Raw genomic sequence first — 22,560 nt, 5'->3', positions numbered from 1 at the left:
ACAGGTATTGAACAAATGAACTTGGGTTTCTATGTAAGGTGGGTCTGAGGGGAACATCTAATAAACATGAACCAGGGAAACTCCAAGGTGTCCTTTGTGTGTGCTGATGTCTGGTGTGTTTGCTATTTCTCTGAACACAAGGCCCCCACTGAGTTCCCAGGACCTCTTGGTTAGGTGTAAGGTCACATTGACTTGGCTTCTCACATCTGTCACATGTAAAATAAGTCAGGGAAAACTTCTCCAACTTGAAAGACTTGTGAAATTTATATTTTGTCAGTCTCCTGTATCCTAACCTGCCCTCTAGTTCACTGTGCAGCTAAAAATGACCTTGAACCTCTACTCCTCCACCTCCCAAATGCTAGGATTACAAGCACACATCTGGTTTATATGGTGCTGGGCAGTGTGAGCCCAGAGCTTTGTGTGTGTTTGGTGAGCACTCTACCAGCCCTGAGCCCAGCCTGTTTTGTGTATATGAGGGAGGGAGCATGTATGTATACAGAGGCAGTAGGACAGTTTCTTGGTCCCACCCTCAGGAGTGCTGATCTCTTCACAGCCCTGAAGCTCTCTAAATTGGCTTGGCCACTGAGCCCCCTGGAAGCCATCTCCACCCGCCCAGCTTTAGGACTGTGCAGGGACCGCCACACCTGGCAGCTGGCCTTCCGGTGCAGGTTCTTGAGAGTCGCTCGGGTCCTTAGCATCAGGGTTTTAGGCAATAAACCACCCCCCAGTCCTTTTTCATTTTTGCAATACTGGATGAGGTTTGAATCTAGGATTTCACACATGGGGAAGCAAGAGCTGTATTATTGAGCTAACATAGCTAACTTTTTGGGGGGAAGGGTAATTGTATGTGTATACGCACACACATTCGTTATTGTGTGTAGAGGTGTGACCCGTGTATGAGTGCCAGAGATTTGTGTAAGGTACCTTGCTCCCTTTTGTGTTTTTGTTTGAGGCAAGAATCCATGGCTGTCCTGGAACTGGCTTTGTAGACCAGGCTGGCCTCAAACTCAAAAAAATCCTCCTGCCTCTGCTTCCTAGATGATGGGATTAAAGATGTGTGCTATCACACCTCAGCTGAAGTGTTTGAGACAGGCTCTTGCTGCCTAGCTGTTCTGGAACTTGCTATCTAGGCCAGACTGGCCTTGAGCTCATATTGATCTGCTTCTGCTGAGATGAGTGTCACCAAACCCATTTTAACATTTTGCTTTGAGTCTATCTCAAACATTTTTAAAATTATGCATATGAATGTGTGTCTGTGTTTTGAGAATGTACATGTGCCTGTGGTTGCCACAGCAGCCAGAAGAAGGTGTTAGATTCCCTGGAGTCTCTGGAAAAGTAGTAAATGCTCTGATAATTTTAGCCATTTTTCCAGGGCCCTGCCCTTTATTTTTGAAAGGAGATCTCTCTGAGTCTGGAACCTAGCCAGTGAGCTCCAGGGTCGGCCATCAGTACCTAGGGGCCAGCCCTAGAACTGCTGATGCAAGCCACTGTGCCCTGCTTGTACAGCACTGTCAAGGATCTGAACTCAGGTGTCTATGCTTGCACAGCTAGCATTTACACTGTCCCTTTCAAAATTCTGTGGAGTAGTGCAGGCTGGACTGAAACCCCAGCTCTCCTGCCTACTCAACTGTCTTGCAGTGAGCTACTAGGCCTGTGCATGGAGATATCTTTAGATATCTTTAGACTCTTGGGATGGAGAAGATATAGTTGATTGTTTTTGCTTTTTTTTGTTTTTCAAGCCAGGGTTTTTCTGTATAATCCTGGCTGTCCTGGATTTCACTTGAGATTGGTTGCTTCTGCTTCCCAAGTGCTGGGGCTAAAAGTTTGTGCTGCCACAGCCTGGTTTAGTATTTCAAACTCAAAAGAATTCTTCCTCCTCTCCCCTCTCCCCCATCCCTCCTTTCCTTTCCTCTTCCCTTCCCTCCTTTCTCCTCCCCTCCCCTCCCCTCTCCCCCTCTCCTCAGACCACTACCTGCTTTTTTTGCCTTTTAACCCTGGGTATAAAGGCATTTGTCACCAAGCCTATGAGAATAAAGTTCTCTCTCTCTCTCTCTCTCTCTCTCTCTCTCTCTCTCTCTCTCTCTCTCTCTCTCTCCTTTTTGTTTTTCCGAGACAGGGTTTCTCTGTGTAGCCCTGACTGTCCTGGAGCTCACTCTGTAGACCAGGCTGTCCTTGAACTCTGCCTGCTTCTGCCTCCCAAATGCTGGGATTAAAGACGTGCACCACCACTGCCTGCTGAGAATAGTTTTCTCAACTCAGAAATCTGCCTGCCTCTGCCTCCCAAATGCTGGGATTAAAGGCGTGCACCACCACTGCCTGCTGAGAATAGTTTTCTCAACTCAGAAATCTGCCTGCCTCTGCCTCCCAAATGCTGGGATTAAAGGCGTGCACCACCACTGCCTGCTGAGAATAGTTTTCTCAGCTCAGAAATCTGCCTGCCTCTGCCTCCCAAATGCTGGGATTAAAGGCGTGCACCACCACTGCCTGCTGAGAATAGTTTTCTCAGCTCAGAAATCTGCCTGCCTCTGCCTCCCAAATGCTGGGATTAAAGGCGTGTGCCACCACTGCCCGGCTAAGAATAAAGTTTTCTCAACTGGGGTTTGTGTCTATTGTTTCATTTAAGCTCACCAGTTTAGTTTGATAATCATCTTGGCGTGTGAATTTTTAAAACATGAGTATGTATGGATAGAAGCACCTCCTCTGGGAAATAGGGTTCCTTTAAGAAAGAGCTCCTGTTTTGAGGAAAGTAAAAGAAAGGCATTCACAGAAAGTGCATTTTTATTGCTTCCTGACCTGGACTATAGCTGATACTGGAATACCCCCACCTCCCCGAGACAGGGTTTCTCTGTGTAGCCCTGGCTGGCCTGGAACTCAGAGATCCCCTTATCTCTGCCTCTCAAGGGCTAGGATTAAAGGCGTGCGCCTCCACTGCCCTGCTCTGTGACTTCTGACTTAAAGGAGTCATCTTTTCCCTGGGATGGCCCAGTGTTCTCCCCCTCCTCGAATTGTGTGTGGGAAGGATAACTGTCTTGTAACCTAGTTAAGACTGGCAGGCAATGCGGAGTACCAACACCTTGTTACCACAACTTTTAGAATCATCTGATTTGTCTGGGGCTGGGTGTTATGACTTCACTGGAAATGAAGGGAAGAAGCCATTGTTGGCGGGAATTTGAGCAGTAGATGACACCTCTAGAAAGGTCCATTCATTATTGTGGGGTCTGAGCAGCAGCTGGTGCTTGAGAAACTATGGTAGAAAGAAGCCCATTCAGCAAAGGTAAAGCGCGGGAAGTTGCAAGTTTTCCCGCCTCGGACGGGAGCGTGACCTCTGACGTAGAAGCTCCGCCTCCTCAGTGGGCTGCTCGTGGGCTCCGCCCTTTACAGGAGGACAGCGTGTGTGAGACCGGAAGGAACTTACAGATTTCGCCTGGATCTTACCTCGAGGGCGGAGGGAGCGACGCCTCGTGGGGGCCGCTCTTCCGCTGCGCGCCGCGCGACGTGATGACGACACTCGTCCCGCCCACTACTGATTGTGCTTTGGAGATAAGTCGTGCCGCGTGCGCAACGGTAGTGACGCTTTTTGCCCGGAGTATGGCGGATACCGGCTTGCGCCGCGTGGTTCCTAGCGACCTTTATCCCCTTGTGCTCGGCTTTCTGCGAGATAACCAACTCTCGGAGGTGGCCAGTAAATTTGCAAAAGCGACCGGCGCTGTGAGTCCTTGGTTTGGTCTGCGGGTCGGGGTGGGACGACTCTACATGATAATCAAGGCCTTGGCAGATTTAGAAGTTAAGGAGGCGAGGTCTAGGGTCTGTCAGTCCAATGTCTGCAAAGCCTCTCTGCCGACCTTCCTAAGGCTTGGGGTCTCAGCATCTCCTTCTACCACGTCTGACTGGGTAGTTCCGAGTCTTACGGCTTTTACTTGGTGAGTTTTGCAGCGGTGGCAGGCGTGGGTCCCTCGTGACCCAGGACATGTGGCAATAGATCCCTCCGGGAGCATTGGGTTGGTGGTGCCTGGTTCTTTTGCTGTACATTTTGTTGGACTTAACATTTGTTTGCAGTTTTATCTGAGACTCAAAGATAAGTTGTTAATGATGAAGGATAGGATCTTATTCGTTTATACACTTATTTATTTTTACAAAAGGAAATGAATGAGTGCAGGGATAGGTTGCTTTCAGTATACTGCAGGAGAAGTGGGCATCCTGCCGGGTCAAGTTGGCATTGAGTGTGGAGCTCCAGGTAGTGATACAAAACAAATTTAGGCTTAGGCCAGACCTCCTACATGTATGATCCTGGAAGCCTTTTGTTTGAGACAAAGTTCACGTAGCCCGTGGAGGATGTATATGGACTTATGTTCCTCTTGCTTCAGCCTCCTCATGCTAACGCATGCCTGAGCATTGCAGGATGCCATGTGTAGCCCTGGCTGCCCTGCAGCTCACTTTGTTGCCTATGAAGTGCTGGGATTAAAGGTGTGTGCCAGCCGGGCAGTGATGGTGCACGCCTGTGATTCCAGCACTCTGGGAGGCAGAGGCAGGCGGATTTCTGACAGCCTGGTCTACAGAGTGAGTTCCAGGACAGCCAGGGTTATACAGAGAAACCCTGTCTCGAAAAAACCAAATCCAACCCCCCCCCCCCCAAAAAAAAGGTGTGTGTCACACTCCGGCGCTCCCCCTCCCCCTGATTTTCAGCTTTTGAGTGAATGAGACTCATCTAGAGAGAAATACACAAAGTAGTATGCCCATTGTAGGCACACAGGAACCGGGGGATGAGTGACAGCTGAGATGTAAGAGCAAAATTAAGTGAAGGAATGGGAAATGTTTAGTCTGCGTTTTAAGAAAAGCTGTAGTGGGGGCTGGAGAGATGGCTCAGCCGTTAAGAACACTGACTGCTCTTCAGAGGTCCTGAGTTCAATTCCCAGTAACCACATGGTGGCTCACAAACATCTGAAATGGGTTCTGGTGTGTCTGAAGACAGCAAGAGTGTACTCACGGAAAACAAACAGATCTTTAAAGGGGGTAGTGTTTGTGGAAATACCTTGAAAAACTGCAGGCCTGTGGTCTTTTTTTTCAGGGATGATACTATGACTGGAAATTTAGGTTTCTTCTGCTTTAACTTATTTTTGAGACTGTGCAGACTAGACTTGCCTCACCGAGCTGTCTCTGCCTCAGATTATTCAGTGTTGGAATTAAAGCCCCCCCCCCCTTGTTTCTGTGGCCATTACCTGACCTGGAACTTGGTTGGCAGGCCTTGGCCTTATGATCTTCCTGCCATAGACCCTGGGAATGCTGGGTTAAGGCTGCTAGAGCTTTTGAGGTAGGCTACTTCTTTGTAGCAAAATAAGGTGGTGGGTTTTTTGTTTTGTTTTGTTTTTTTGTTTGTTTTGTTGCTACAAAAGGGAAGGATCAGGTCAGTCTCATACTAAGAGTTCTTTCAACCAGGCCAGCCTGGCATGGGATATGGTAATACATGCCCACTCCTATCCCCATGTGCTCTTAACTCAGACCATCTTCCATTGCTCGCCACTTCCTCCCTCCCTCCCATATGTAGTTACGGCTGTCCTGGAACTGTATATGTAGACCAAGCTGGCTTAAACTCAGATATGCCTGCCCCTCCTTCCCACGTGCTAGGATTAAAGGCTTGTGCTCCCACACCTGATGTCTTTCTGTTTGCTTATAATTATTATTATTTTCTGCACATTGACATTTTTGCCTGCATGTATGTATGTTTGAGGGTGTTGAATTCTGGAGTTCGGACAGAGCTGCCATGTGGGTGCTGGGAATTGAACCTGGGTCCTCTGAAAGAGCAGCCAGTGCTCTTACCACTGAGCCATCTCTTCAGTCCTGCCTTTCTGACTTTTTGGGTTCTTTTTTGGATTTTTGGTTTTTTCGAGACAGGGTTTCTCTGTATAGCCCTGGCTGTCCTTGAACCCAGAAATCCTCCTGCCTCTGCCTCCCAGAGTGCTGGGATTACAGGCGTGTGTCACCACCGCCCGGCTCTTTCTGACTTTTAAAAGTTAATTAATTAGAAAAATTAATAGTTAGAAATTATGAGGCCAGAGGTGTCAGAACCCCCTGGATCTAGAGTTAACAGGTAGTTTTGGGTCTCCTGCTGGTAAATGAACTCAGGTCCTCTGGAAGAGTAGCATGTTCTTTTAAGGACTTAGCCCTCTCTTCAGCCCCTCAACTAATATTCTATTATTAATTGCTGAAACTTTTCTAAGACTTTGAAAAGTATGGACAGGCATAGGGATAGATAAACTATAAAGTTTACATGCTCAAAGATAGGTGATAAATAAGAGGAATATTTTTCTCCTAATTTATACAAGTAAGAAAAGACTGAAGAAGATGTAACATCTGTTTGGAATTGAGTAGGTAGGTAACATAACTTTTGAGACAAGGTATCTTTACATAACCCTGGCTGTCCTGGAACTCTGTATACAGTCCAGGTGGGCCTTGAACTCACTGAACTGCCAGCCTCTGTCTTCCAAATGCTGGGACTATGCCTGGCTGGCAGATTACACTTGATCAAGGAGTAACAGAATCTGACCAGAGAAGCATAATTCCTTAGCCAAGCCTCCCTTCTTACAGACACAGCCAGACGCCAACGCCTCTTCCCTCTTGGACATCTATAGCTTCTGGCTCAAGTAAGCGTTCCTGGTTGTACTTGGGCTGGTTGCTCCCCTAGGTGGGCTGGGCTGTGTTCCTCAGTTTGAGAAGGTCCTGATCCCTCAGACGTCAGCCTAATCAATCTCCCATCAGCAGGTCCACCAAAGTCTCAAAGGCGAAAGTACAGTCAAATGGACCAGTGGCCAAGAAGGCTAAGAAAGAGACTTCATCCAGTGACAGCAGTGAGGACAGCAGTGAGGAAGAGGAGAAAGCCCGAGGACTTCCCACACAGAAGACTGGTAAGGCTGTGGGTGGGGTGGGGCTCCAAAGACACCGCCTGGCACCTGCCTGGAGGACCTATTCTCATGGGTGCCTGTACTACTTTCTGCTCAGCCACACCTGCCAAGCAAGCCAGTGTGCCTCAGCGTGCTGGGAAAGCAGCAGCCAAAGCTTCAGAGAGCAGCAGTAGTGAAGAGTCCAGTGACGAAGAGGAGGAAGAGGACAAAAAGAAGCCTGTACAGGTTTGGAGCCTTGGTTGTAAGGAGGGCCTCGGGAGCTTGGGAATGGAACTGAGGGGGACAGCTAGCTTATGGTGGGTGGTGGAGGATGTCCGTATTGCACACATTCTGGGAGCTCGGGAGGAGAGGCTGAGGCAGGAATGATGGGCTCGACTGTGGACGGATCCTCCTCCTCCACCCGGGGCTTTGTCCTCCTTGGGGACTGTGTAGGGCCCTGAGAATGCTGACAAAATTATCTCAGAAACTGCTTTATTAAGCAACTGAACTCTCTTTTCGCTGTTTTGATATGCATATCTTATTTTCTTTGAGTTTTTCTTGCCCTTTCAGTAGGCTCCAGGCCAGCCTGGTCTACAGAAAGTTCTAGGATAGCCAAGGCTGTCTTAAAAAGAACTCTGTCTCAAAGGGGGGCAGGGACCTCAAATAATAAGCACATCTTGTTGTCTGTTGAGCACTCAGGAGCCCTTGCTCAACGTCCTCATGTGTATTTTGCTTGTTTGCGACAGTTTCTCTGTGTAGCGCTGGCTGTCCTGGGAATTTTGTGTTGAGCAGGCTGACCTTGAGCTCCCAGAGTTCTTTTCCTCCCACATACTGGAATTACTAGCGTTTGCCACCATCTTTGCTCTCTTTTGTTTTAGCAGAAAGCAGTGAAGCCCCAAGCCAAGGCAGTCAAACCTCCTCCTCCTCAGAAGAAGAAGAAGACCGAGAGCTCCGAGTCCGAGTCTGACTCCAGCTCCGAGGATGAAGCGCCACAGGCTCAGAAGCCAAAGGCTGCTGTGGTGGCCAAAGCCCAGGCCAAAGCCCCAGCCAAGCCAGGTGTGTGTGTGTGAGAGGGGAGGGTGCTGAGCCACCAGTGCCCATCACGGCCCTTTGGCCATGACGGTAAAAGCCCAGAAGGGTGAGACTGGAGACTTAAAAGATATGCCTGGAAATTGTTTGTTTGTTCGAGACTGGGTTTTTACTGTGTAGCCCTTGGCTATCCTGGATCTCCCAGGTTGGCCTCAAACTGGGATTGAGATCTACCCACCTGAACAAAAGCCTTTGCCTCCCAGCTGGTGGGTTAAAGGCTCTTTGCACTGCCATGCCCAGCTAAGCTTGGAAATTTCCCCAAGCCCCGTCTCAGAGGGATTTTTTTGTTTGTTTGGTTTTGTCTTTTTGTTTGTTTGTTTGTTTGTTTGTTTTTTTCCCCCCAAGACAGGGTTTCTCTGTGTAGCTCTGGCTGTTCTGGAACTCTGTAGACCAGGCTGGCCTCAAACTCAGAAATCCGCCTGCCTCTGCCTCCCAAGTTCGCCACCACTGCCTGGCTTTGCTATTTTTTTAAGACAGGGTTTTTCTGTATAGCACTGGCTGTCCTGGAGCTAGCTCTGTAGACCAGGGTGGCTCTGATTCATTTGCCTACCTCCTGAGTGCTGGTTTAAAGCCAAGCCCCAAACCCCCACCCTTAACTTCTTTTTTTGATTGAGGCTCTAAAAACACGGGCTGTGCTTGAACCCAATCCTCCTGCCTCTCCAAGGGTAATGTATCTTACATACTTATTTGTTTGTTGGGTAAGGTCAGGTCTCGCTCTAGTCCAGTGGCCTAGAACTGGTGATTCTCCTGCCTCAGGCTCTGTAGTGCTGGGATTAATAGGCATTTCTTAGCTTGGCATAGATGTATGTCCCTAAGCTCAGCCTGGGGTTAGTTGCCAGAAGCAGACACACCCACGGGGCTTAGTGCTGTGAGGATTGCCTTGCCTTTTAGGCACCCACAGCCCACGTGTGTTCTCAGTTGCTTGGCTTTTTACAGCTGCTTTTCCTCTTTTGCTTTCTTTCCACACAGCCACGCTGTTTTGTCCTTCTGATGGATAGAGGCTGAAGAGAAAGACTTTAGAAACAGGCATCACATAGTAGAGCTTAGAGAAACTGGAAAGAGTTGGTTCTCCCCTGATACTGTATACCACCTAGGCAGCAAACTGAAGCCGTCCTTTACCTGCTGAGCCATTCCACAAGCCTTAAGTGATATATTCTTTAAGTCCTATAGTAGCCAACAGGACATATTTTTGAAGTTTTCCAACTTGTTTAATACCGGTTTTGCTTCTCAGGTGTACCAGTGAAAGCACAGCCTAAAGCAGCAGCCAATGGCAAAGCCGCTGGCAGCAGCAGCAGCAGCAGCAGCAGCAGCAGCAGCGATGACTCAGAGGAAGAGAAGAAGGCAGCCGTGCCTCCCAAGAAGGTTAGGCTGTGACTTTGTAGCAAGGATGATGTTAGGGGCTTCAGGGTGTGTCTCTCCTCTGTCAGAATTGTTTGGGAAGATGTTTTCCTCTAATGTTAATTTTCTCTCCAATGAAGACTACACCTAAAAAGCAAGTTGTGGCCAAGGCACCAGTGAAAGTAGCGTCTACCCCTGCCCAGAAGAGTTCCAGCAGTGAAGACTCTTCCAGTGAAGAGGAAGAGGAACAGAAAAAACCCATGAAGAAAAAAGCAGGTGATTGGATGGGGGCATCGATTCCATAAACTGAGTCCTAGTGCAGAGCAGCTAGCTTCTTCCAGAAAGGGATCCAGAAAACAAGAGGGAAGCCGCAGCACCTCAGGTGGCACTGATGCAGAGGTGACCCACTGTTGGGAATGACATACTAATCCTGTTCTGCAGAAAAGTAAGCCCTGTTTTAGATAGACAGATTCAGAAAATGTAAGTACTTTATATTCTGATGCTAGGGAGTAAATCCAGGGCTTTGTGCATGCTGGGCAGGGTCTGCTAAGGAGATACAGCCTCAGTCCTGTATGCATATTTTCCTGTTACTCAGAGACATGGTCTTACTATGGAGCTCTGACTGTGAACTTACTTCTCACACTTGGCTGGGTTTGAACTCAGATCTGTATGCTTCTGTGTCCCAAGAGCTGGGACTAAAGGGGTATACCACCCAGACCTGTTTTGTTTTATTGCTTATTTAAAATATTTTCCCTCTGTAGCCCATGGCCTCATTCACAGCAACTTTCCTACTTAGCCTTATGAGTGTCAGGAGTACAGGCATGAACCACAGTGCCTCCCAAATGCATGTTTCAAAACTGTTTTTAATAGGTCCCTACAGTTCAGTTCCACCGCCTTCTGTTCCTTTACCAAAGAAATCCTCTGGAGCCCAGTCTCCAAAGAAAGCTGCTGCACAGACACGGCCTGCAGACAGCAGTGAAGACAGTGAGGATAGCAGCGATGAGTCTGGTGAGTCCCAGGGAAGGGTGGGGAAAGGAGAGAAACACTGTACCTGTGCTGTGACTGAAGAAAGAAGGCTAGGATACTCGCGCATCGTTATGCTCTTCCCAGTGCCCTGCTGGTTGGCTTGCAATTCTGGACCCATCCTAATGTCACAATTTCTCCTCAGATTCAAGTTCTGAGGAAGAGAAAAAAACTCCAGCTAAGACAGTTGTCTCAAAGATGCCTGCCAAACCAGCTCCAGTGAAGAAGAAAGCAGAGAGCTCTTCAGACAGCTCAGGTAATGCTGCCCAGACACTTGCGCGAGTGGAGTACTCACTGCCTTGGGCTGCTGTTACAGCGCTCCCCTGAATTCTGTCTCTTCTCTCCAGATTCTGACAGTTCTGAGGACGAAGCTCCTGCCAAGCCAGTCAGCACCACCAAGAATCCCTCAAGCAAGCCAGCTGGCACTCCCAAGCCATCTGCAGCAAAGGCAGTGGCAACTCCTAAGCAGCCTGCTGGCAGTGGCCAGAAGCCTCAGAGTAGGAAGGCTGACAGCAGCTCCAGCGAAGAGGAGAGCAGCTCCAGCGAGGAAGAGGCCACCAAGAAAAGTGTGACAACCCCCAAGGCCAAGGTGACCGCTAAAGCAGCACCTGCCAAAGCAGCACCCGCTAAAGCAGCACCTGCAAAACAGGCTCCTCAGGCTGGTGGGGACAGCAGCTCTGACTCAGACAGTTCCAGCAGTGAAGAAGAGGAGAAGACACCTAAGCCCCCAGCTAAGAAGGTAGCAAGCGGAGCAGTTCCCAAACCAGCCCCTGGGAAGAAAGCCGCAGCCGAGAGCAGCAGCAGCTCCTCCTCTGAGGAGTCCAGTGAAGATGAGACGCCGCCCAAGGGCAAGGCTACTCCCAAATCACAGGCGAGCAAGGCCAATGGCACTCCAGCTTCTCAGAATGGAAAAGCAGGCAAGGAGAGTGAGGAGGAAGAAGAGAAGACAACAGCAGCTGAGGCCAAGCCAGGCATGGATGGGTCGTGCCCTGGGTTTGTCCTGTAGTCCTGGGATGTCCTTGGGGAGAGAGGTGGGCTGGAGATGGTAGCCTCCTGAGTGCCTGTGGAGGGTTCTCTGGAGGCCTGGCTCCTTACTGGCTTTTTTTTCTGTTGGTTCAGGCAAGAAACGGAAGCAGAGTGAGACTGCTGACGAAGCAACTCCTCAGGTTAAGAAAGTTAAGCTCCAGACTCCCAATACGTTTCCAAAAAGGAAGAAGGCACGTAGAACCCAGCCCTTTAACCATAGACTCCTGAGACCAGTGACTGCTCAGTCTAGCCAGATACTGAGTGCTTTTAAGAAGAGCTGTTAAATCACCAATTTAACGTTTCCTTCATTCTTCTCTAGGGAGAAAAAAGGGCATCCTCCCCTTTCCGAAGGGTCAGGGAGGAGGAAATTGAGGTGGACTCTCGAGTAGCAGACAATTCCTTTGATGCCAAGGTGAGGACTGTTTGCCACTCTTGGGACCTGGGAGGGGAAGGGCAGCTTTGATCAGGCTGCTGGGACCCCATGGATTAGGACTACTGTGAAGGGACAATAGAGAAAGGTGACAGGGCATTAGATTGTCTTCTGGGTAATAACCTCGTTTTTTCACCAGCGAGGTGCGGCTGGAGACTGGGGTGAGCGAGCCAATCAGGTGCTGAAGTTCACCAAAGGCAAGTCCTTCCGGCACGAAAAGACGAAGAAGAAGCGAGGCAGCTACCGGGGAGGCTCCATCTCAGTGCAGGTCAACTCCATCAAGTTTGACAGCGAGTGACCCGTGCTCATCTTTGGCAAGGGAGGGGTGGTGTTGAGAGGCTGGCACTCACCTCCAATGGACCCAGAAACTCCATGTTGTTGGGAGAGTTGTGGCCAGGACAGTTTGGAGCAGGTCCCGGGTGCTCCAGTGCACAGTCCTCACATGCTCCTGCTTGCACAGGTTTGTTTTGAGCATTGATTGTCAAGGAGAAAAAGGACTTTTTTTTTTTTAAAGAAATCCATTTGGTTGTCAATTGCCTTCCTGTTCTGTGGGTCTTCATACTGAGAAATTTGTATATTTTATATTAAATCATGTCATAGAGATTTTTGTTGTGATTTTCAGAGATGAGTTCCACAAATTAAAGTCTTAGCTGTTGCCTAAGGCAAAGCAAAATGTTTGTGGTAATAATTTTCCCACTGGAGGGTTCTATTTATGTGAGTGCACAGATCGATGTTTGATCCCTCAAAGCCCTGGTGGGCACCGATGCAAGTCTAGTGATGTGTCTGCAGAGCATCCCCTCTGCCCTTCTTCATCCATTGGGCCTGACACCGAAGCTCCCAGAAGCCAGTGGATATACCAACTTTGGGAGATAGAATTGCCGTTCTTGGTACAATATCCTACTAATTGACAGGCAGGATTCTCAAGTGTATGAGTGCTGTGCAACTGTCTGTGTTTTGTTCTTGGTAGCTGTTACTGCTACATGTTTATAGTATTTTTAGTTTTAATTTCAAAGTAAGCTTTTCTGACATTTAGAGGCATTTGTAACAACTTGACTGTTGTATATTAAGTTCATGAATTTATTTGATTCTTTTTAACATTATCAAGAACAGAATGGTAAGTTCCTGCATGGTTGAGTCAAGGAAGTGGGAATGACTAATTAACCCCTCCCTATGCTCAGTGTGAAGTAGGTGCAGTGGGTACATCCTGGGCACCGGGAGCAGCAGGAGACAGTACAGTGAAGCGAGGCGGGAGGGGTCAGTCATGAAGTTGGGCCATGGGAGTAGTTGTGTCCTGTTAAGTTGGTCCACTGGACTCATTAGGACCTGAACTATGTTACTGACCCAGACTAGCCAGGGGCTGAGAGAATTCCTGGGTGATAGCGTGCTTGCTTAGCATTCAGAGACCAAGTGTGCTCTCCATCACAGCAGGGAGTGAATGAACAGAGAGATGCCTGGGCCAAGGCAGTAGATTGTAAAGCCATAGGTTGTGACCATTGGCAGAGCTTGGCCAGAGGGAAGGGGATGGGGGAAAGAGCACCCTGGCTGGCCTGGTGGGAAAATGAAGGCGCCACATGGTGCCTCCCTTGTTTGGTTTCCATGGTCACCTGGTAACCTGCTAAAAGCTGGCTGGCTGTGGCAGCTCTTTGAGGAGGTCTGCATGGTCAGAGCTCTGTGTCTTACTACAAAACAATAAAATGAATGGTTCATGAAGTGCTGAGAGTTGTATTTTTGTGCATGTAAGGCCTCATAGCTTTGTATGCAACAAAACAAGTAGGAGGCTGGGGCTGAGGCCTGTTTGAGTTTACTATAGAGGCTCTCAGTTCCTTTGCTGGACTCAAGCCTCCTCACCCCAACCCTTTTTTTTATTTGTATTTTAAAGATGGCGTCTGCCTGCCATCCTTAGCTCTTTCTCAGGCTTTAGTTGAGCTAATGACCTGTGAGCCACAACTAGCTCTCCTGCTTGTATTTGCATCATCTGGGGGCTTAAACAATGATTTTTACATTGAAATGTCTTATTTTAGCCAGGTGATGGTGGCCCACATCTCTAATCCCAACACTTGGGGAAGGCAGAGGCAGGAGGATCTCTTGAGTTCAGAGGCCAGTCTAATCTGCAGTCTATTTGACAGGGTTTCTCTGGGTAGTCCTGGCTATTTTAGAATTCACTCTGTAGACCAGGCTGGCCTCGAACTCAAGAGATCTGCTTTCTGAGTGCCAGGATTAAAGGCTTGTACCTGCACTGTGTAGCACATTTTTTCTTAAAAAGAGCCTTTTTAAAATTATTTGGGCTGGATAAGTGCTTTCGGATTTCCAACACCCGCATTCCATAACTCCAGTTTCGGAGGGCCCAGGGTCTCCTTCTGACCTTGAGCACTCACATGTATAAACAGACCGTGCAGGCAAACATTCAGTGAGTAAGCCTGAGTTAAAAGTTAATTTGTATTGGGGGGAACGACATCACACTTGGGGTTAGAGTTTGGCACACTTAGGCTTCTTCACCAGATGGACCTCAGGCTCCATGGCAAAGTGGCTTTAGCCCTACTTTCTTTTTTTTTTTTTTTTTTTTTTAAAGACAAGGATCTATCTCAATGTAACCCAGACCCCAAACTCACTGCGGAACTGACCATGAACTGGTTTTCCTGTGTGCTGCAACCTGCCAGGCTATTTATGTGGTGCTGGAGATCAAAGCCAAGACCTCATGAATAGGATAACAGAGTCACATTCTGAGCCTCTATATAATACTCTTAACTCACAGCTGCCAGGAAGCAAAACTCAAGTTTTCACAATTCCAGCCCTCTGAGGAACCTGCTCAAACCTCTGCAGTTACTGAAGGGGCCAGGAGGTGGCGCTCTTACCCCCTGCATAAGAAGCCTGTTCCTGCTGGGAGCTTCTAAACCCTCAGTTGAGGTTCTCTGGTTGTGGAGGGTGGAGGACACCCCTGCCATGTGTGGTCACTTGAAAGTCAACTGCAGGCAATATGACTTTTAGAAGACAGGGGGTTCATGGAACCCTGTGGCCCATCAAGGTAAAGATATATAAAGAGAGAATATTGATTACCTTTAGCTGTTGGGGAAGTTGTTTTAAGAAATGAGGGAGTAAGGGCTGGAGAGACCCGCCGGCTCAGCAGTTAAGAGCACTGACTGCTCTTCCAGAGGTCCTGAGTTCAAATCCCAGCAACCACACAGTGACTAACAACCATCTGTAATGTCCTCTTCTGGTGTGTCTGAGGACAGCTACAGTATACTCATATATAAAATAAATCTGGGCTAGAGCGATAGCTTAGTGTTTGGAGCATCCGATTGCTCTTCCAGAGATCCTGTGTCCAATTCCCAGCCACCACATTGGCCCTCTTATGATGTATCTGAAGACAACTACAGTGTACTCATATAAATAAAATTAAAAAAAAAAAAAGCCGGGTGGTAATGGTGCACGCTTTTAATCCCAGCACTTGGGAGGCAGAGGCAGGTAGATTTCTGAGTTCAAGGCCAGCCTGGTCTACAGAGTGAGTTCCTGGACAGCCAGGGCTACATAGAGAAACCCTGTCTCAGGAAAAAAAAAAAAGAAAGAAAGAAGAAAAAGATGGTGCTGTGTATAAAGAGATATTGGGGGCCAGCATCCCCCACATCAGACCCACTGAGTAAGCTTGGTGCAGGATGGTGATGTGTGCAGAGTGCAGAGAATCTACACACAGCCATGGTCAATGCATTGATACAGCACTGAGCTGCTGGAAGCCAGCTCTGGGAAATGCACCACTAGAAAATGCACCTGCTGGGCTCTGTTCCCTGGGACCATGGGTGTCATAGAGTTGCTATTCCTGCACAAACATCATGACCAAGAAGCAAGTTGGGGAGGAAAGGGTTTATTCAACTTACACTTCCACATTGCTGTTGATCACCAAAGGAAGTCAGGACTGGAACTCAAGCAGGGCAGGAAGCAGGAGCTGATGCAGAGGCCATGGAGGGATATTTCTTACTGGTTTGCTTCCCCTGGCTTGCCTAGGGAACCCAAGACTGCCAGCCCAGAAATGGCACCACCCACAAGGGGCCCTCCCCTCTTGATCACTAATTGAGAAAATGCCCCACAGCGGGATCTCATGGAGGCACTTCCCCAACTGAAGCTCCTTTCTCTGTGTTAACTCCAGCCTGTGTCAAGTTGACACAAAACCAGGCAGTACAATGGGTGAAGTGGCTGCCAGACCTAAACAAGAAGAGCAGTGTGAGCCCAGCTCCCTGGGTAACACAGAAAGATCTCACTTTGTTTATTTTCTGCTTAAGATTGATGCTGTTTCCTTGGGACTAAGATGAGAGAAGTCATGGAAAGGCTCAGAAAAAAAACAAAAACAAAAACATGAAAACATAAGTTCACACTTTGGGTTGATTTTTGATACAAATATAACTTAAGATTTTCTAGTTTTACTTTTTGGATAGCAAATCTTGCTTTCTTATCCAGGCTAGTCATGGATTCTTCTGGCTCCAGAGATCTGCCTTAGCCACCCAAGTAACTGGAAATACAGGGGGCAAACAATTAGACCTGGCTAATCTGTATATCTTCTTTTAATTAATTGGTTTTGTGCGTGTGTGTGTGTGTGTGTGTGTGTGTGTGTGTACATGTTGCTCAGAATCAAACTCTGGGTAGGTGAGTGCCCTGCTAGTGAACTATACATAACCCCCTACAACGATGGTTCCCAGCCTGTACATCATGACCCCTTTGAGAATAACATATCAGATATCTTGCATATCAGATGTTTACATAATAATTCATAACTAGTAAAGTTAGAGATATTAAGTAGCAATAAAAATAAATTTATGGTTGGGGAAACCACAACATGAGGAACTGTATTAAAGGATCACAGCATTAGGAAGGTTGAGACCTGCTATCCTGCAACAACGGTTTTGCTTGCATGTGTGTCTGCACAATGCGCGTGCCTAGTGTCCTCGAAGAACAGAAGAAGGAATTGGATCCCCTGGAACTGGAGTTACAGATAGTTGTGGGCCACTCTGTGGGTACTGGGAATTTAGATGGTTTAGATGGAGTTTTAGATAAATAGATCTCTCTCTAGTGCCCAGAACAATTTTTTCCTTAATGTTCGGTAGAGATGCAAATGTGTGTGGAGACTAGAATCAACTTCAGCTGCCTTGCTTCAGGCTCTGTCCACCTTTATTTTCAAGGACAGACTCTCACACTTAACCTGGGTCTCACTACCCAGCAAACCCCAGGGATTTATTTTCGAGGTGCTCACACTTCAAGTGCGTGCTACAATGCTTTACAGGTGTAGACCAGACTGGCCTTTAACTCAAAAGTATCTGCTTCCTCTTCATTCCCAGAGTCCTTGGATAAAAGTGTGTGCCATCACATCTGACACTCAATTGTTTTTTTGAGACAATGCCTCTCCTCCCACAGCTTGCCTTGGACCTCATTATATGGCCATGTTAGCCTAGAACTTGTGGCAGTCCTCTGCCTCAGCCTCCTTAGTTCTGGAATTACTGGTGTCCACAACTGTGTCCAGCTCTCCTGCATTTCTTTGTGAGGAAGAGCCTCATAGCCCTGGCTGGTCTGGAACTCACTACAGCGACTAGGCTGACCTCAAGCACGCAGTGTGCCTCTTGCTTCTGCCCTTTCATGTTGAGATGCACCATTGTGCCTGACAACAATGTTTTAAATTAAAGATAATAAACACAAGGGGCTGGAAAGACTCATCAATGGTTAAGGGCATCACAGCATTAGGAAGGTTGAGACCTGCTATCTATCCTGCAACAACGGTTTTGCTTGCATGTGTGGCTGCACAATGTGTGTGCCTAGTGTCCTCGAAGAACAGAAGAAGGAATTGGATCCCCTGGAACTGGAGTTACAGACAGTGGCTGCTTTGCAGAGGACTGAGGTTCAGTTCTCAACACCCACCTGGTGGCTCACAACCATATGTAACTGTTGGTGGTTGGCAGCTGCTGGAGGAGAGAGAATCTTTGGGGGGCATGTATGACCACCGGTAGCTTGCTCATTCTCCAATAAATGGCATTATGCTCAGGGGTATACAAGTAGCAATAACTGAGTATCTCTCTGCCCATCTCTCTAGTCCTGAGGATTGAACCTAGGACCTTGTGCCTGTGAGTTAACTATTCTACCATTGCTATATCTCTACCCCACAAAATAACTATCTTAAAAACAAAACAAAACAAACAAACAAACAAAAAAACTAAAGAGGAGGGGCTGGAGAGATGGCTCAGCGATTAAGAGCACTGACTGCTCTTCTGGACATCCTGAGTTCAAATTCCAGCAACCACATGGTGGCTCACAGCCATCTGTCATGGGATCTGATGCCCTCTTCTGGTGTGTCTGAAGACAGCCACAGTGTACTCACATATAATAAATAATAAATCTTAAAAAAAAAAATAAAGAGGAAGTGGAGAAAGTTAAAAAAAAATGATGTTCAAAAAATACAAAAGAAGCTGGGCAGTGGTGGCGCACACCTTAATTCCAGCACTTGGGAGGCAGAAGCAGGCTGATTTCTGAGTTCGAGGCCAACCTGGTCTACAGAGTGAGTTCCAGGACAGCCAGGGCTACACAGAGAAACCCTGTCTTGAAAAACCAAACAAAACAACAAAACGAAACAAAACAAAACCCAAATGAAAACAAAAGCCACACAAGTTTGATCCCAGCACTTGGGAGGCAGAAGCTGGTGAATCTCTGAGCTCAAGGACAGACTGGTTTACAGAGTAAGTTCCAGGTCAGTCAGGGCTACACAGAGAAACCCTGTCTTGAAACAAAACAATAACAAAGACAAGAAAGATAGATGTATGTACAAAGTAGATACATTTGAAGATAAAAATTGAGCTGGAAGCCGGGCGTGGTGGCGCACGCCTGTAATCCCAGCACTTGGGAGGCAGAGGCAGGCGGATTTCTGAGTTCGAGGCCAGCCTGGTCTACAGAGTGAGCTCCAGGACAGCCAGGACTACACAGAGAAACACTGTCTTGAAAAACCAAAAAAAAAAAAAAAAAAAATTGAGCTGGAGGCAGTGGGTGGGGGTGGCCCTTGCCTTTTAACCTGGCACTCAGTTGGCAGAGGCAAGTGATCTATCTCTATGAGTTTCAGGCTAGCCTGGGTTACAAGGTGAGTTTCAGTTCAGTCAGGGATATATCCCTGATAACTGTATTTTTTAAAAAAATTCTACTTTGCCGGGCGATGGTGGCCCACGCCTGTAATCCCAGCACTCTGGGAGGCAGAGGTAGGTGGATTTCTGAGTTGGAGGCCAGTCTCATCTACAGAGTGAGTTCCAGGACAGCCAAGGCTACACAGAGAAACCCTGTCTCGAAAAAGCCAAAAAAAAAAAATATTCTACTTTGTGCACATTGGACTAGCTGATGAGTAAGCGGTCCGGGTCTGGAGAGGGATGTGTGGGACAGCTAACATGGTAAGGACAGCTTTGTTCTGCCCTTTGGTATAGCAGTAAGTAGAAGTTCCTAATGTTGGGATACCCCCCTCTGCTGCTGTCACAATTCCAAAGGACAGATGGATCCTGACATGGAGCAAGAAGTCAGGGAGTTGAGCCAGTGGTGGCTTGGACCCAGGCGCCCCTCCCTGGAGAGTAAGTCACTGCTTCTCTTAGATAAATTTCTATTTTTGGAAGCAATGGAACATGCACCTCTTGGAATCATGAGCTAGCTTTCTATACTTTTCCTTGGGGCATGGAAAGGCCAAGGACTCCTGGAGTATCTGTGGTTGAAATAATTAACCTTGAATGTTAATTTGATGGGATCTGAGGTCAAATAAGAGATATGCCTCTGGGCAGGTCTGTGAGGACTTTTCCAGAACGGATGGCCTGAGAGAAATAGAGGGTCCTTCACTAGGGTAGGCAGATTACCGGAGGGGAGCAACCCTCCCTCTGAGCGGATACCACATTATAAGCTCAGGCACAACTGTCTAAGAGAAAGCGGAGTTGCCCACGGGCTGTGAGTGTGTCCATCTCTGTGCTGTTGCTACTGTAGCCACCATCCTTAGTGAACATGGGACCTCTGATGCTTGGGCCTTCTGACATGGACACCTGCAGAGCCAGATTGGGTCTACTGAGGCACCAGTTTATGAGGAGTTGAGGAGTTACAGGTTCTCAGCCTCTCTAGCATCATGTGGACTATGTTATTGGACTACCCAGCCCCTATCATGTATACCACTCTAATGCCCCTCTAGAGCTTGGCTTTTGTATGTATGTATGTATGTACGTATGTATGTATGCATGTATGTGTCTGTGTTTCTGCCACGTGAGTGCCGGGAGGTGGTGGTGCACGCCTGTAATCCCAGCACTCTGGGAGGCAGAGGCAGGCGGATTTCTGAGTTCGAGGCCAGCCTGGTCTACAGAGTAAGTTCCAGGACAGCCAGGGCTATACAGAGAAACCCTGTCTCGAAATAACCAAATCCAAAAAACCAAAAAAAAAAAAAAAAAAAAAAAAAAATTCTGGAGGACAAAGATGGCTGTCTGAGCCCTGGAGCTGGAGCAGCCGTGGGTTTCATAACCCCAAGTTCAGTCCTCTGTAAAAATGGCAAGCACTCTGTGCTGCTGAGACATCTCTCTAGCCCCTGAGTTTATAATGTGCGTGTTTTCTACCAGTTCCGTTCCTCTCTACAACCTTCCCAATACCAGAAGCAGGAGGAAGTGAAGTGCAGGGCGCATGCGTGAAAGTCAGAGGACAATTTCGTGGACGCCATTGTCTTTCGCTACCTTTACCTGGGTTGCTGGGGTCAGCGTCAGGTCATCTGAGCCATCTGGCTCGCTGCTTTTTCACCCCTAATACCCTGGTGTGTACCCACCAAATAAAACAGTGGTGGTGGAAAAGGTACAGTTTAAAAACCAACCAGAAGTGGCGCACGCCTTTAATCCCTGCACTTGGGAGGCGGAAGCAGGAGGATTTCTGAGTTCAAGGCCACCCTGGTCTACAGAGTGAGTTCCAGGAAAGCCAGGGCTGTACAAACCCTGTCTGGAAAAAAACAATAACCAAAACCAAACCAAACCAAACCAAACCAAACCAAACCAAACCAAACCAAACCAAATCAAATCAAACCAAACCAAAAACCACCACAAAGACCCAAACCAACCAGAAAAGGAAATCGTGGAGCTAAGAATAACTGAGACAATTCCTGAGACAGAGGCAAAAGTAGAAGATACATTAAACAAACCGGAATCAGCGTGTGAACTCCAGGCAAAATGGCCTCGGACACCCCCATTGAATCAACCAGAAACTCCCTAAAGACAAAGGGAGAATTTATTTTTTCACAGTATAATTATATTTTTACAGTATACTTATATACTGTAAAATATTCACAGTATAATTATATTTCATAAAAGCATAAGAAAGCTGTATGAGTTTATAGAAGCACCTTTAAGTCCTGAATAATAATAGGAAATTGTTGCCAGCAATCATTTTAAACTTTTTATTTATTATCTATGAGTATGAAACTCTCTCTCTCTCTCTTTTTTTTTTTTGTTTGTTTGTTTTGTTTTTTGGGATTTGGTTTTTCAGGACAGGGTTTCTCTGTGTAGCCCTGGCTGTCCTGGAACTCACTCTGTAGACAAGGCTGGCCTTGAACTTAGAAATCTGCCAGCCTCTGCCTCCCAAGTGCTGGGATTAAAGGCGTGCGCCACCACTGCCAGAGAGTATGAAATTCTTGCCTGTATGCAGTTATGTCTATTGGAGTGTCTGTTGGCTTCATGGACTGAGGTTACAGACGGTTGGCAGCTGCCATGAAGCCCCGGGGAAGCTTGATCTTCTGTAAGAGTGGGTGCTCTCAATTGCTGACCCACCTCTCCAGGCCTCACTGCTGGCTGCCTTTGAGTGGGGATTGAAGCCAAGAAAAACAGGGGACTGCCTTCACATATTCGATAGTGTAGACTGTGTGTGTATGTGTGTGTGTGTGTGTATGCACGTGAGTGTAGATGTCCTCAGAGGTCAGAGGAATCCTATCCTCCTAGAACTGGAGTTGCAGGTAATTGTGATCCACCTAATGTGGATTCCAGACCAGATTCAGGTCCTCTACCAGAACAGCGAGCGAGAGCACTCTCAACCACTGAGCCATCTTGCTAATCCATACTTTGTTTTTGTTCCAAAGAATACATCACTTTTTGGTTAGAAGCCTTGAGAAAAGGTTTAGAAAAGACCTTTAGAAGGCAACTGTGGGCCTGGGACTTAGTCAGTAGAACATGCGCTTTGCATGCTTTTGAAGCCCTGGGTTTAGTCCCCAACCCCACATAAACTGAAACTTGGTGGCACATGCCTGTAAGCCCAGTACTTGACGATCATCTTTGGCTTCAAAACAACTTTGAGGCCAGCCTAGGATACCCCTTCAAAGATGAGCAAACAAACCAAAAATAAAAACAAAACAAAATCTAACCAAACCAAAACCAAAACCCCAAAACAAAAACTGAGCACTGGTGAGGAGGCTCAGTCAGTACTTGAGGACCTGAGTTGAGGTAAAGTGCTGGGTTTTTCACATGTATGTACATCTATAATCCTAGGTCTGGTAAGGCAGAGACCAGAGGGTCCTTGGGAATTGCTGGCCATCCAATCTAGCTGAATCCTTGAGCCCCAGAGTCAGTAAAAGGCCCTCTCTCCAAAATATAAGACAGAGAGCAATTGAGGAAGATGCTTGATGTCAGTCTCTCTCTCTCTCCCTCTCTCTCTCTCTCTCTCTCATTTCCATATAGGCACATACATGTGAATGCACATCTATACACAGGAATATACATATATATATATATGTGTGTGTGTGTGTGTATACACACACACACACACACACAC

At 47.5% G+C, this 22,560-nt stretch overlaps 1 protein-coding gene across 5 annotated transcripts; it reads left to right on the top strand.

The window, feature by feature from the left end:
* The first annotated feature begins 3,523 nt into the window (after window positions 1-3,523).
* Nolc1 (nucleolar and coiled-body phosphoprotein 1) lies at window positions 3,524-13,491 on the top strand. 5 transcript variants are annotated; one of them, XM_052184693.1, is made up of 13 exons: window positions 3,524-3,708; window positions 6,583-6,638; window positions 6,754-6,899; window positions 6,994-7,121; window positions 7,754-7,931; window positions 9,196-9,326; window positions 9,443-9,578; window positions 10,173-10,310; window positions 10,471-10,581; window positions 10,673-11,296; window positions 11,445-11,546; window positions 11,675-11,763; window positions 11,921-13,491. In XM_052184693.1, exons 1-13 carry the CDS (start codon window positions 3,589-3,591, stop codon window positions 12,077-12,079), a joined length of 2,118 nt encoding a protein of 705 aa, XP_052040653.1. In that variant the 5' UTR covers window positions 3,524-3,588; the 3' UTR covers window positions 12,080-13,491. The 5 variants fall into 5 exon arrangements, with proteins under 5 accessions (XP_052040653.1, XP_052040650.1, XP_052040656.1 ...); XM_052184690.1 differs by having other exon boundaries at window positions 3,525-3,708; window positions 11,445-11,542; window positions 11,671-11,763; XM_052184696.1 differs by having other exon boundaries at window positions 3,526-3,708; window positions 6,757-6,899; window positions 7,757-7,931; window positions 11,445-11,542; window positions 11,671-11,763.
* The last annotated feature ends 9,069 nt before the right edge of the window (window positions 13,492-22,560 follow it).

This window comes from Apodemus sylvaticus, chromosome 1 (assembly GCF_947179515.1).
Source record: "Apodemus sylvaticus chromosome 1, mApoSyl1.1, whole genome shotgun sequence".
In the NCBI taxonomy this organism is placed as follows: domain Eukaryota; kingdom Metazoa; phylum Chordata; class Mammalia; order Rodentia; family Muridae; genus Apodemus; species Apodemus sylvaticus.
This window is presented reverse-complemented; position numbering and strand designations above follow the sequence as displayed.

What these genes read in the sequence shown, in the direction of transcription:
- Nolc1 (XM_052184693.1), top strand. Translation starts at nt 3,589, where the DNA reads ATGGCGGATACCGGCTTGCGCCGCGTGGTTCCTAGCGACCTTTATCCC. An exon ending in GGATAGCAGCGATGAGTCTG is followed by an intron (nt 10,311 to 10,470) that starts GTGAGTCCCAGG and finishes ATTTCTCCTCAG; the next exon opens with ATTCAAGTTCTGAGGAAGAG. An exon ending in AGCAGCTGAGGCCAAGCCAG is followed by an intron (nt 11,297 to 11,444) that starts GCATGGATGGGT and finishes CTGTTGGTTCAG; the next exon opens with GCAAGAAACGGAAGCAGAGT.